Source organism: Antedon bifida, chromosome 5 (genome assembly GCF_963402885.1).
Source record: "Antedon bifida chromosome 5, ecAntBifi1.1, whole genome shotgun sequence".
Lineage (NCBI taxonomy): Eukaryota > Metazoa > Echinodermata > Crinoidea > Comatulida > Antedonidae > Antedon > Antedon bifida.
Genome location: NC_136230.1, coordinates 26304073 through 26318125, shown reverse-complemented (window position 1 = coordinate 26318125; position 14053 = coordinate 26304073). Strand labels below are relative to the sequence as shown.

The window sequence follows — 14053 nt, the reverse complement described above, 5'->3', positions numbered from 1 at the left end:
ATTACCAGTAGCAGTCAATCAAGACATGTCCGTGTGATATAATGCAACTCTTCGTTTTCAGTTTCATTGTGTCTATCACAGTCCTGAACTTATGATGAGATTAATGAGTCCAAATATCGTTCCATTTCAGCGATAATTTTCTTTCAGTTTCGTAGATTTGTAATAATATTATTATTTGAATATAATAACGTAAACGTAGATTGCGGATCGATTGTTCTTTGTCAAAACTGTACGTGTTTCATTCTACGTGAACAACTCTTGGACTGCTAAGCATACTGGTTTTTGAAAATGAACTTAGGAGGAAATTGAAAATGCTTTTCATTAAATATTTGTCAAACTTGTGTTACTTGGTTATAGTAATTATCTGTTTTGGCTGTCCCTTAGAATCTTCAGCAGGTAAGCTAAACGGTTAAAATAATAATAAATATAATCGTACAATTATGTCATGTGTAAAAAATACCATTTTTGCTGTCAGTTTGGCCAAGCTTTGTATATATATATATATACAATTTGAGAGTAAATTGTTAAATTCAATGTATATCGGTTATTGAGATATGGACCCCATTTAAAAGCAAGGTCATTTTGCGCGAGAAACTGCCATTAAATCGTATACACAAACATACGTACTGTGAGTACTTTAATAAATAATCATATTTCTACGACCTCTGCTTCCTAAGAAATGGCAAAAAATGTTTATTTTGTTAAATCCAACATGTCAACTAAATGGGTCAAAAGTAACCCATAGGACATGCTTGAAAACATTAACAACCTGATCCGGTAAGACATACTTTTATTTGTATTTATTATTTTTAATTGTACCTCAGGGGTGGAACCCTAATTTCCTACTAGAGCCTTCTCATATAAGTTAATATGTGTGGAGATAGGTAGTAGGAGACTGGACTCCTACGCGTAGATTTTTAAAATCAATAAAATGAAATTCTGTCCTTCACTAAGAAAAACAAGGCCATAATACTTGGCTGCAGTGGCGTGTGTAAATTTGAATTAGTGTTTACCTACCGACCGACCGACTGACCGACCTACCGACCGACATAGTGAGCTATAGAGACGCGTTTGCACGCGACTAAAAATGTGTTTATTGGTATATATTGGAATTCTAGGCATAATGTGGAGAACTGTTCCCTACTCAGCTAATAATGTTTTCAACTATTATTTTATTGTTTAGTGTGTTTTTGTGTTTAAATGAGTACCATATTATTCCTGCATTTGTTCTGGAAGACATGTACATTTTTAATGTTTTTATTATTGAATAAAGAATGAAGAGATTATTAAGCTCTACGTTAATATTCAGAAGAAAGCTTTCAAACAAAAGCATACATTACTCAGATTCTGTTATGACAGACTGAAGGATTAATGTTGTAAGCTGAGAATAACTGTACGTTATTATTATTTTTTATATAAATATTTTCCATACTCTTTAGATCCATTGGATGTAACACTATATTCGGGTAGCCCATGGTCGCAAAGGAGGGCCTGGTTTCGAGGATACGCACTTCAAAACGATAGTGATATCAGAGATTTATCCGTCGGAATACTATACAAGACTATTCCTGGGAAGAGTAACCTGACTTGGGACGATACCGAGTATTCGGGTAATAATACTGGTGATGTGAAATATAAAGGTATGCCAGACGGCAATATATTTAACACAGGAAGCCGAATTATATACCAAATACATAGCGATCTTACGTTTCTTGGCGTTTCTAAATTACGATACCAGAGAGTTGGTGTATTTTCATTTGAAGCAAAGAAAGGTAGAGAAGTCGCCAACACCGCAATTGTCTTAGGATCCTCTACTGGTGAGTAGGCATATAATGTAATTTTGCTTAGAGGCCTATATTTTGCTATCGATTCAAATGCATTTATTCATAGGAGATTGATTACACAACATTGCTAATGCTTTAATATTACTATTTCACAGCCACTATTGCAATGGAGTATAGAACGATAACAGTCAGTATTGGAGAGTCTGTCACTATCAATCTCAGTAAAGGAAGTGATCTTAACGATTTACGTTGGAGACATAATTACGGTGATGAAATACACAATCTGAGGGGTAGTACTTCTGCTGTGATCGATAACATACGGATGAAAGATGATGGCGTATATGAATGTTATACAGGTGATAGCCCGGATGATAACCGTGGCATCATGAGACTTATTGTCAGAGGTAGGTTGCGAACTGTTCATTCATTTATTATAAATGTTAATATAAATATAATAATAACGATTTTAGTATAGGGAATTGGAAAACACATGAAAACACATGGTCTGTAAACAATTTCAATTTGTGAAGAGTTAGATTTAAAAAATACTGGTCAAATAACCCCGTGTCTTTCTAAATAAAAAAATTCTCATTACGACAACTTTCTGTTTCTGTACACTGTTTACAATTCAACATAAATAATTAAATAAAAAGCAGGATTAGTGTGGAAGGTTACAGTATTACGTGGGAGTGGTCCCACGAGAGGGCGCTATAACGGACTGCCCCATTTATCATGGAGATGAGCTACCGCAAAATTCTTCTTTTCATAATTGTTTCGCACTTCGTGGAAAAGGGCTAATGTTGGGTTTATCCAGGTAAGCAGGCACGATATAGACTGTCAAAGTAAGACAAATTTAGGGCATGGTCACATTCAGAAATGTAAGCTAATTATGTTATAACATTTGTGTCCTTATTCCAATTCAGATTTATGGTATATATAATTATGATTTATGAATCATGATTTATGTTATTCTTTATACCTACTTATTATTCAATGTATTAGCTTGTTCCTCATCAAAATGGAATCCCCCAGACTGTGAAATGGACTGTCCAGTATGTTATAATGGCGGAGTGTGTGGCGATAAGACGGGTGTCTGTATTTGTCCAGCAGGATTTAAAGGCGATACTTGCAAAAACGGTAATCATTTAATTATTATAATATACTGTATGGTGTAAATAATTTACATGGTTTTGAATATAATGTCATGTGCTCTATTTGCGATAGGTTGTGAAAATAACAACTTGGGTCGTGACTGCAACGTTGTGTGTGCTACTGGTGGAAATTGCAAAGGAGCTCTGTTGTGTCCACCGGACCCAGTTGGCTGTACGTGCATCAATGGTTTTGGAGGAAACGATTGTAAAAAAGGTTACTTACGTTTTTATTACCATAATTAGGTCAATGCTATAGTACACCATATTTTAATTATTATTAATAGTCATCCCTGTTTCTCTATATTATTTTAAAAGTGAAAGTATGAGTTAAATGTCTTTTGTTTTGCTTCGTGGACTAATAGATAGTAGGAGAATAGAATATTGAAAACAAGTTGTAAAATAATAGATTATTGGTGAATGTACACATGTCAGAAATGTTAGACAATAAAGATAGATTAACAATCATACCTTAATGACAAGACAAGAAACCAATTAACTGGTGGGCTAATTCTTAGAACCAAAAACATTAAACAATTTTAGATATATTGATAAAACATAATTTGTCACTCAAAAAAAAAAATAAAAAAATAGGCCGGGTATTCGATGTACAACATGATAACCTGTTTTTGTTAAGTTTGCGAGGCTGGATTCTACGGAGCGGATTGTCGTCAAACATGTCATTGTGACATTGTCGATTGTAATCCACATAAAGGATGTACTTCCGGCTCAACATGCTCGTCAGGTTACACTGGTAATATGTGTTTAGGTATGAATGGATTTTACGTTTTGTTTTTACAGTAATATGAATTTTTACCTTCAATCGATGTGTTCCCGTAAAACAACTGTTTAAACATACTTTTGTTTCGTGCATGATTTTTTTAAATACCATTACTTTTAGTACGCGATCGTTTAACAGTACGTATTATTGCACGACTAGTCTGGGCTCCAGACGGAGTTTTGTCTTAATACTAGTAAAAAGATAAATATTTTTGCACATGTGGCGTTTCATACTTCAGACAAAAATCAAAACGACGACGTGTGGAATGACATAAAAAAGACAATAAAATACAGACTTGGTCCAAGTCTATTGCACACTCGCTATTGTGACCCGCAATCGTCCAATCAAACAATATGAATTATATAGCATTATATAAAAACAATGTATTTTTGTGCAAATCATTTTTTTATAGAACCTATACTTTGTTCGTCTGGATTTTTTGGTGATTTATGTAATTTTCCATGTCATTGCAAAGATTCTGCAGATTGTACACGAGATGGAAGGTGTTCTAATGGATGCCATGAGGCTTGGTACGGACCAACATGCAGCACAGGTTGGCATGCACGTTCATTTATTTAGCAGGAAAAAAACATGCTCTAGACGTAGGCCTACTTAAAAATAACGTCTTTGGTTAAAAAAATGTTCACTGACCCACTGACTACTAAAAATCCTATATATCTATCTATATGTAATTTCAATTTTTATTTTACTATTTTAATGTTAATGACTTAATTCTTCATGTTATGTCATATACAAAATGAAAAGAAAGATTACATGTGTGTGAATACCCCAAAAAGAAAAAAACACACACAAAAATTATCTTCTTGAAACATACTACAAACAAATTAACAAATGAGTATAGCGAGTAATATTGCTTTAAACAGGAAAGGACCTGAAACAAAAAAAGTCTTAAGAACCTATCATTGCTTGCATGTCCAAAGCAATATTTATAATTGGAGGAATCTTTATTTTTAATACTGTTTTCTACTAACCGAATACAAAAAAAAAAAATAATTAATATCAACTGGATATAGAAAGGTCAAACCCTACCATGCTGATGAAAACCTAATCACGATAAGATTCCACATTTCAATAACCCGTACAGTTTAAACAGAACATACAATATTCAATATTACCAGTGAAATTCCCGCATACAGAGACTTATAAACTGCACCAATTTTGCGCTCAATTTTAAAAATGACGCCTTCCGTTATTCGAATAATTTAAAACTAGTAAACATAACTCTATTTTGTTATTTGTTACAAAAATTAGCATTACCGTATCGTTCTGAACCGCCAAATATTGTAAACCAGGCAGCAACCACTCTAACGTTTGACGTCACTTGGGTTCTTGGTGAAAACTTTGGAACAGGAACAATTACAAATCGAAAGTTGTCATATAGGCCTAAATCATCTCAGATGGATTCATTTATATCGATAATTAAACCGGATAACCATTTATTTATTGTTATTGATAATCTCACTCCAAATATGCAATATCAATTCTACTCTCAATTTTCGAGGATGGTTGGGGGTATTGAGGTAGATGGACCAAGAAGTGCACTTGGAACAACAATCACAATCTGTTCAGGTCAGTTATGTATAGTGAATCTAATGAATGTTATAACCATTATAAGCATCAACAATGGAGTGTATGTGTATTATAATTAAAATCTGTTATCTGTTTGACATAATATAGAACCTTTGGAAGAACCTGGGATAGAATTGAAAGCTAATGCAGAATACCACGTCGTTTTAAGTTTAAAGGTAAGTCTATAGTCTGTTTATGCATTTACCTGTATCCCAAAAGGTTTGCTGTAATCCTTTCGTGTCTACTCATCTTATTTTATTTCAAACAATTATTATATTAAATAACAAACTACGCCTAATTAAATAAGTCTTTATATTATCTTCAGCCAGTTTCTAGTGAGTATGATCGAATACAATGCAACTCAATTCTCCGATATCAAGTGCAATACTCGGACATAGATGGAAACGTACAAGATATAGTCAACATATCAAGTAGTACTCAATTAGAAGTTGAACTATCAGGATTGTCAAGTTGTACCGATTATGTCGCATACGCTCGAGTTGTTAATAACATGGAGATTGCTGGTAATTGGGGAGAAAATATAGCGGTACAAACAGCGCCATCGGGTATAAATGGTAATTATTCAAATTTAGGAGATTTCTAATAATTGGGAACTGAACGATACACACAGCGCATTCAGTAGGCTAATATGATTCTAATTGTTATTATAACGCTGGGGATAGGTTAGTGTAAGCCTATCTGTAAAGCTTAAAAAGCTGATAAATATTTTGTAACAGTGCCACCAGCGGGGGATTTTCATTTTGTTCAATTTAAGCTCACAATGTTTTTATTTTTACAAATATTAGGCCTAATCCGACTGTCTGTCTTCAGGAAAGAAAACAAATACAAAACTAAAAGCAAAACATTGCATGACTACACTGGTTTACATTTAACTAGAAAGTTCGCTATTTAATTTTCAATACTTATTTAATTTAATTTTTCTTTAGTGCCATCACACCCATCAATAAAAAGCACTTCATTTGGAAATGGATCATTGCTTATCAAATGGAATGCTTCTACATGTGACTATCATGTGACCTACCATTACGAACTGTCAGGTGATGGATTATTTCAACAAGGAAACACAACAGAAACTGAAGTTGTATTTGACGAAGGAATAGAGTCATGTATAGAATATACCTTCACAGTATTAGCGTCATACTTAAACGTTCATGGGACACCTGACACAAATATATTTATGTTTGGAACAAATTGTAACCGGTCATTCGGTAGGACTAATGCCAAAATCATATTTTCCCAAATTCTATGTAGCGGATGACTCGGATGTTGGAAAATGATACAAAAAGTGAAATGTAGTATTGTTTAAAAAAGAATTTCTTTTTCTTGTAAAATTACAAAATTGTCCTTTGTAAAGGACGCGTTCATATTGTGCTGTACACACCGTGTTTTAATAAAGGTTGTTGCAATGTTATATTTTTCAGGTTTAGCATGGCTTTTACTGCTTGTTCCATTTATCGTTGTTGCTATTATCTTGATGATTCTTAAACGGTAGTGTATTACTCTAAATTCACTACAATTGAAAGTAGGCCTACATTATTTAAAACTAACTATTAAAAGTCCATTTACTTTTTTTTTCTGTTAGACGAACTATTTCGAAAAAAGAAACAATTTCTTCAACTAATCAATCGGATTTAAACACATTAAACATAGATACAGATTATCAAAATGTGTCTACAAAATATGAACAGCATGTTATTAAAGATCATTTTCAAAATGGTCCTGCTGTCGAAAATCACATCTACATAGATACTGACCTTGTACCGCAACGGGAACCTGAACCTCTGTATTACAACGCAGACATTGATTACAACACAATTAAGGTATCAAAGTTACATGAATATGTGATGATGCGCCAATTAAGCATTGAAAATGGTTTTGAGAAAGAATTTAAGGTACGCTACGTTATGTTATAACTTTCTACAGTATATTTTGGTTGTTGTTACTAACGAACGATATAAAGAAATTAATTTTTGGATCCAAGCCAAATCTCTTCCTTAAAGTGCCTCCTTCATCTGATTGAATTGATCTTTATGTAGATGTGACGAGATATAATAATTTTGTTTTGAATCAAATCTGTCAACGAGTACACAACTACGACAGGAGTAAAATGTCATGATTCATCGTATCCTCAGTAATATTTCCATTCATATTATTTTAGGAATCCCAACAGGAGTTTGATGACAACAAGCTTGATACTGTTCCTGGATCGGAAAATATAAATGCCTCGTATGTAGATGTAAGTTGCTTTATGAAGGCGTAGTTGAGAAGATATAATTGTTTGCTCAATAAATCGATTACCTAACTTTATTTCTTTCAGTGGCATATTGTGGTGACATGGTTCAAAATTGTCTGATGTTAACGTAATGTTCTATTTATTGCATTGTAATTATTTAATTTAGTGGTGATGTAAGACTGGCAGCCATCATGCACAAAATCTAATGTATCGGATGTATTTCTATGATATGGGACAACGCTACATTGGTTCTATGTGTAGAATGTGCAGAATGTGAAATTCTGTGTAATTTATCAATCAAATACTTCACACAATGTTTTAGAGAAGCAGTTTGTATACAATAACAATATTTTGTTTTTCTTGTAGGGATGGTGTACACCACGCGAATTTATTGCATGCGACGGTAAACACTATGTTTATCTTGATTGTCATATTTCAACAAGCGACACATACATACCACGTCATTTCAAAAATATGTCCGACCATAATATTTTTAAAAGGCAATAACAAATACTTAAGACTCTACGGGTCTGAATTAATTTATAATTAATGTCAATAACATACATTATTTGTATTAGTTATGCGAGCTGATGATTGTGATGTTATGATCCATTTTGTTTCAAAATGTGTAGCATTGTATGGAAGTGAATTGGTGTTGAACTAGACCTAACCTAAAATAATAAAATTATTATCTGTTAATATGGTTCAGAATGATAACATGGACTTCACATTCATTTTATATCACGGTATGTAGGGCCTACATTTGATTCAATCAACGATATGTGGAGACTGATCTGGAATGAGAAGTCTAGAATTGTCATCATGATTACAAATCTTATTGAAGGAAAACAGGCAGGTTATATTTTGTTACCAGAACAGTACCCCAACACTATTCCTGAACACAATTACACTATAACAACAATATTCCAACAAATAGACCTAAACCTTTCATATCAACATCAGTATGGATTTTGCTAAAGAACAACACGATTGGCAATATAGGACTGTCAGTCTAACATTACAGATAATCAATAAAACTGATCTTATCGAACACGATTGCTAGTTGGAGATGAGCCTACCTAGTTGGCCCCAGTGTCGAAGTTATTAATTTTAGCTTTTTAATTTGATTAAATGCATTATAACAGTTTTTAAATTATCTGTTTGTATTACAGCAACAGTGCAAAAAGTATTGGCCAGACTTAGGCCATTCTAAAGAGTTAGGAAATCTTCTTTTAACAAACGTCAAAGAAACTGATTACAGGTACTATGTCCTCCGAAACTTCAAAATTCAACAGGTAAGAATAATTTTACCTAGAGGTTAGTACGAATAATTAACTTGACACATCCGAATACTAAACTAAAACAATTGCTCAACTCCCTGACGCAAAACTACAATTACAATCCTGTTAATGCAGTACCCGCTGCTTACTTGGGCTCGAATCTAACCACTAGCCATCAGCGCAAGCTCGGTGGTCTAGAGCTATGAACGCCAGGCTAGTGATCTGGAGGTCGTGGGTTCGAGTCCCACCCGAGAACTACTTGCGAATTTTTTCGCAAGTATTCTCAAATGTACTTAGTATAAAGTACAAATTACGTCAGAGTAGGGCAAAAACATCAAATTACTCAACTCCCTGACGCAAAACTACAATTACAAACTAAAACAACTAATAGACCTACCTTTAGCATAAAAGATTGGAAAGTTATTAGACAATATGAACTCATTAAAATACTAAGCAAATGTGATTCAATTTTCCAATGAAAGCAGAACAAGACGTAGTAATCTTAGGTTTCTTAACGAGAGGATTTATTCACGTAGCAATCAATTATTTAAGGAATTATTGAGCCAAAGAGTGCTGTCACCGGAAGCGATTTTCGCGTTCCGGGAAGCATCTATTAAAAAGTTGCTTCTCTCAAAGGTTGGAGAAGATGATGTGATCCATAATGTGTATCAGTATCATTTTACTGAATGGTCAGACAAAAGTGTTACCCGCACAGTCCCGCACCTGCTTGATTTCATCAAACAGTTTAGGAAAACTCAACTGAATGTTGGTACAGAAAGTGGACCAGTCATCGTACACAGGTATGTAGATAAAATCGCATTTACAAGTTTTTGTAGATCTTCCAATATTTTGTAAAAAGGTGCCAAATTTCAGTTGGGGCAGGCTAAACCTCTTGGCATGTAAAGAAGACCAGACGTTCTATTTACAATGTCATAAAAATGTTAATTGTATACACTTAAGGAAATCTATAACTGAATGACAGATACAATAACGTACGTATTAATTTATGTCAAATAGTTCAGGAGCCGGTAGAAGTGGAACCATGATAGCTATAGCAGCCATGTTGGATATGTCAGAAAAAGAAATGAAAGTAGATGTGTTCAATTTTGTACGAAGCATGAGACAGAAATGTATCCAAACAGTTCAAACAAAGGTTTTTTTATTTCTTTACATTGCATTATATTATGCTATTTTTCAACTTTTTATTTTAACTTTTGCTATTAATTAAAGAAATTAATGAAATTCAACGTTTTTTCTTTCAGCTTCAATGTTCTTTTTACATTATATGTTTATTTTGTATTGTGTTTTCTGGTATTTTAAAACTTTTTAAAACTTTTTTTGTCTTTTCGTGCTTTTTGTCACATTATTGATTATTGTACATTCGTTTTGTTTTCCGATATCTATCTATATGAATTTAATTTAAAAAACACGGAAATGGTAATCTTTCTTTCGTATTATAGGAGCAGTATGCATTTATCTATGCAGTTCTACTTGAAGAGTGGTTCTGTGGGCAGACTGTGATTCCCGTGGGTGACATACAAAAAATAATACAAAACCACAAATTGAAAACAGTTTTTGAATACCAACTAAAGGTAATAATAATTTAAATTCATCTAAATAAAAAAAATAAATAAATAAAACAAAATAACTTAATTATTGGACATTGTTTTTAATTAGACTTTAAACAGCTTGTTTCCACGTGATTGTCTTACGTCACATGGACACATACGACAAGATGGAAACAAATCTCAAGATGTTTTGTTTTGTAAGTTAAATAAATCTATGTTTTTTGGAAAGTAGGCCTAGATGCTAAAAATAAATATATATATATATATATATAAACAGTAATAACAAGAGGTGATATAAGATCTCTGATCGTGTTTACTAATAAGTATGTTCATGTTTTAGTAACAAACGATTGCTTCAGTACAGAAGTTGACAGTGATGATGATTATGTTAACGCTTCGTTTATTACGGTAACTACATGACCAAGATATCTTTTATTACGCTTCAAATGATACAAAATATGTTCTCTTACAATATTCATAGATTGCGTAATAACTGTCCTGCTTTTTACTCATTTTATTTCTTAGCATTGCAAGAAAAATCGTGTTTATATCGTTACGCGGACCCCATTGGCTGATGACACTAGTGTCGATTTCTGGCGTTTGATATTTGACTATAAATCTGACGTCATTGTACAACTAAATGAGATGGAAGATCTGACGAGTGCAGTGTACCTCCCAAATAAGATCAAACAAAGACGAACATTTGGTGAATTTACGGTCACTATCAAATCAACGCATCAGTACGATTTTTTGACCAAGACAAAAATCATTATAGAAAAGGTTGTTTTAAATTTGTGTTTATGTCATCATCAGCAATGAAAGCTAAATTTTAGATTTATATTGTATTGACTCATTAGAGGTGATGGCGGTTCACTATATACCGGTACAAATAATTAAATAATACTAGTTATATTTTCTTTAAGGCTAAAGCAGAACGACGAATCATTCTGTATGAGGTTAACCAATGGCCAATACACGAACCTGTTCCCGAAGTTGATGCATTTGTTAAATTTATTATGACAATAAAGCAGCGATCAAACGTTACGTCATCACCAATCACTGTTCATTGCAGGTAGGTATAACCAAAATAAAGAGGAATATCAATTAGTATCTGAAACGATGTTAGTTCAGTTTTATTTTCATAGATCCAACAGCAAATTACTGACAAAGAAAATAAGGTGTTACATCTCAATAAAGATATAAAAAAAACAAAAACCTAAATCAACACGATACTATTACTAAGTAAAATAGCCAGAAAGAAATTGCAAAGTGTTCGGATAACACTAATTCATCCTAAGTTTATTTTTATAATGTATGCATGGGTATAAACAAACTGAAGTGAAAGAGCAATGATGTTGGTTAGTTGTTTAGACATATATATAGGCCTGAAACGCCGCGGTAAGCAATGTCTTTCTTATTATTTATTTCTTAATTATTTGTATATATTATTTCAACGAAAACTAGACAACGTGAGCAATAGCAGTTGTTTTACTGTTATTGGATGTTGTTTTAGATGCTAGTGTTTTTTTTTAGAAAAAAAAACTTATGGACTGTATCTCTCCTTGTTCAGAGACGGTGTTGGTAGATCTGGATTATTCTGCCTAGTGTATTCAGTGATTCAGAAAATGCAAGATGACAAGGTAGTGGATGTATTTCAAACACTTAAAGCACTGAGGTCAGCATGTCCTACTATGGTGGACTCCGAGGTAAATTTTGTTCTTCATCTAAAGTCTGTAAGATAATACTTTCTGACATGTTGTTATTGCAAAATTGTTTGTATAAATTACCATCTAAATTATTGTGTTTTTGTTTGTATTCTAGGTCCAGTACAACTTTTGCTACGATACAGCCCTGTGTTATCTAAAAACATACCAGGAACTAAAATAAATTTAAATACAATTGCTGTTCAAAGCGATGGAGCGTTCTAAATTGTAAATTTTGCTGTAGTTCTACTAAATTACTAATTAATTAATAATTGATTAATATACATAATGTAGTGGGGATCCAACGATGGGAAAAATGACGGCGATTCAACGTCCGAAAATAAAACATGCCTATACTCGAGATGGAATCTAGTTACCAAAAAAAAAACTTTGGTTAATGAATCGACAAAAACTCTAGCTTAAGGAATGTTTAAGATACTAGGCTCTAGAAGTGACATATGTGCTCACATGTTTTAAAATAGTATATCACATTTACTGAGAAGAATTGCCTAAGACAAAATATTTTCAGTTACTGGGGATTGAATAAATCAGTGGGTTAGTAGAGTATACAAAGATTTAAAAAGATGGTCTGATGATCTTCAAATAGTGTATATAGACGCCGAAAAGGACTAATATACTATGGCACCAAGATACAGCATATAGGCTACAGTAATTGATGTTTTATTTTATTCCAAAATTGTAGTATTGAATTAGTAAAAGTAATTTTTTTTGATATAGCCATATTGTGTATAATAGGCATTGATAATAATAAACATAATATTTGAAAATTATAGCTCCTACAAACGGTTTCTTTTTTTTTTTTTCTTAATTTTTTATTTTGCGCATGCGTGATTAGGTAACAGAACGTCTCAATCAAACGATTCTGAACCACAGACATTTTTACTAAACATACTCTGTGAAACACTACATGCATTCACGATGGATGAATTCAAGAATCGAAGCAAAAATCTAAAAAGGCACCGACCTGTTTGAGCTATCAAAACAAAAGCACTATGCCTAAATGTTACTTTAAACTAGACAATGTGTGTAAAAACGAATGCGTGTTCGTAATTAATTTCGCCATTATCCAACTTTAGTGGTTAAATCTAAAACATGAAACAAACATGGCGGCCTTAACTAACATGATTGGGATAGAGATAAATAGTGATACATACAAATCACAGATTAAGGGCATAACGTAGAGGCTAGGCCTGAGGCCCCTGGTTTAGGAACCATAAGTGTCCAACAGAGGAGGCCCCGGGTATTTTTTAGTCTTTTTCGACATATTTAATGCCTGTTTTTTCCTCTGGAACCACAATACGCTCCGGGGCCCTGGCTTTAGCCAGTGAGCGCTCATAGACGTAAACAAATCTTATATTTAACCTTAAATCTATAAAAAATAAATAGTAATTTGCTTTAACACTAACCTTATGTATCCTTGATAATGAACACCTATATTTCACAAAGCATTCCCGTATTATTCCAAGGCATTTTATAGCAATCTCCATTGTGTATAAATAAGGCATATGAAAGAACAATTTCTTTAACGGCGAAAATTCAACGCAGGCCATGTACACATTCCATTGAGATACACATTGACGTAACGTATTTTAAATGTTGAAAATTCCTACATCTCGCAAGCAAGAAGAGCGACAACAATTTCCACAACAACTATTCGTGACAACAGTTTAAAAACATGTCTTAAGTTAATAAATTCCCGTAATAATAATCAAAAACAATCAATCGTCATTATTGTGTATAAGACAGAGAAACAAATACTTCTTTAACGGAGAAAATCCAACGCCTGCTAATATACCATTGAGCAACACACACCGACGTAACGTATTTAAATGTGGATAGTTCCTATATCTCGCAATTGGAAAAAGAACAACAAGATTTCCACAACAACTATGCGACAACCGTTTAAAATCATTTCTTAAATCAA

The 14053-nt window shown here is 33.0% G+C and overlaps 1 protein-coding gene across 1 annotated transcript; it reads left to right on the top strand.

Annotated features, from left to right (window-relative positions):
• Positions 1-216: 216 nt before the first annotated feature.
• On the top strand, positions 217-12857 carry LOC144843460 (uncharacterized). Its single transcript, XM_078700245.1, has 26 exons — positions 217-396; positions 1440-1817; positions 1940-2188; positions 2787-2921; positions 3009-3149; positions 3570-3701; positions 4126-4266; positions 4986-5303; positions 5412-5479; positions 5629-5878; positions 6251-6532; positions 6746-6812; positions 6907-7216; positions 7483-7560; positions 7924-7960; positions 8312-8409; positions 8730-8852; positions 9474-9637; positions 9855-9990; positions 10298-10429; positions 10515-10602; positions 10746-10813; positions 10931-11185; positions 11329-11477; positions 11976-12111; positions 12227-12857. Exons 1-26 carry the CDS (start codon positions 312-314, stop codon positions 12290-12292), a joined length of 4086 nt encoding a protein of 1361 aa, XP_078556371.1. The 5' UTR covers positions 217-311; the 3' UTR covers positions 12293-12857.
• The last annotated feature ends 1196 nt before the right edge of the window (positions 12858-14053 follow it).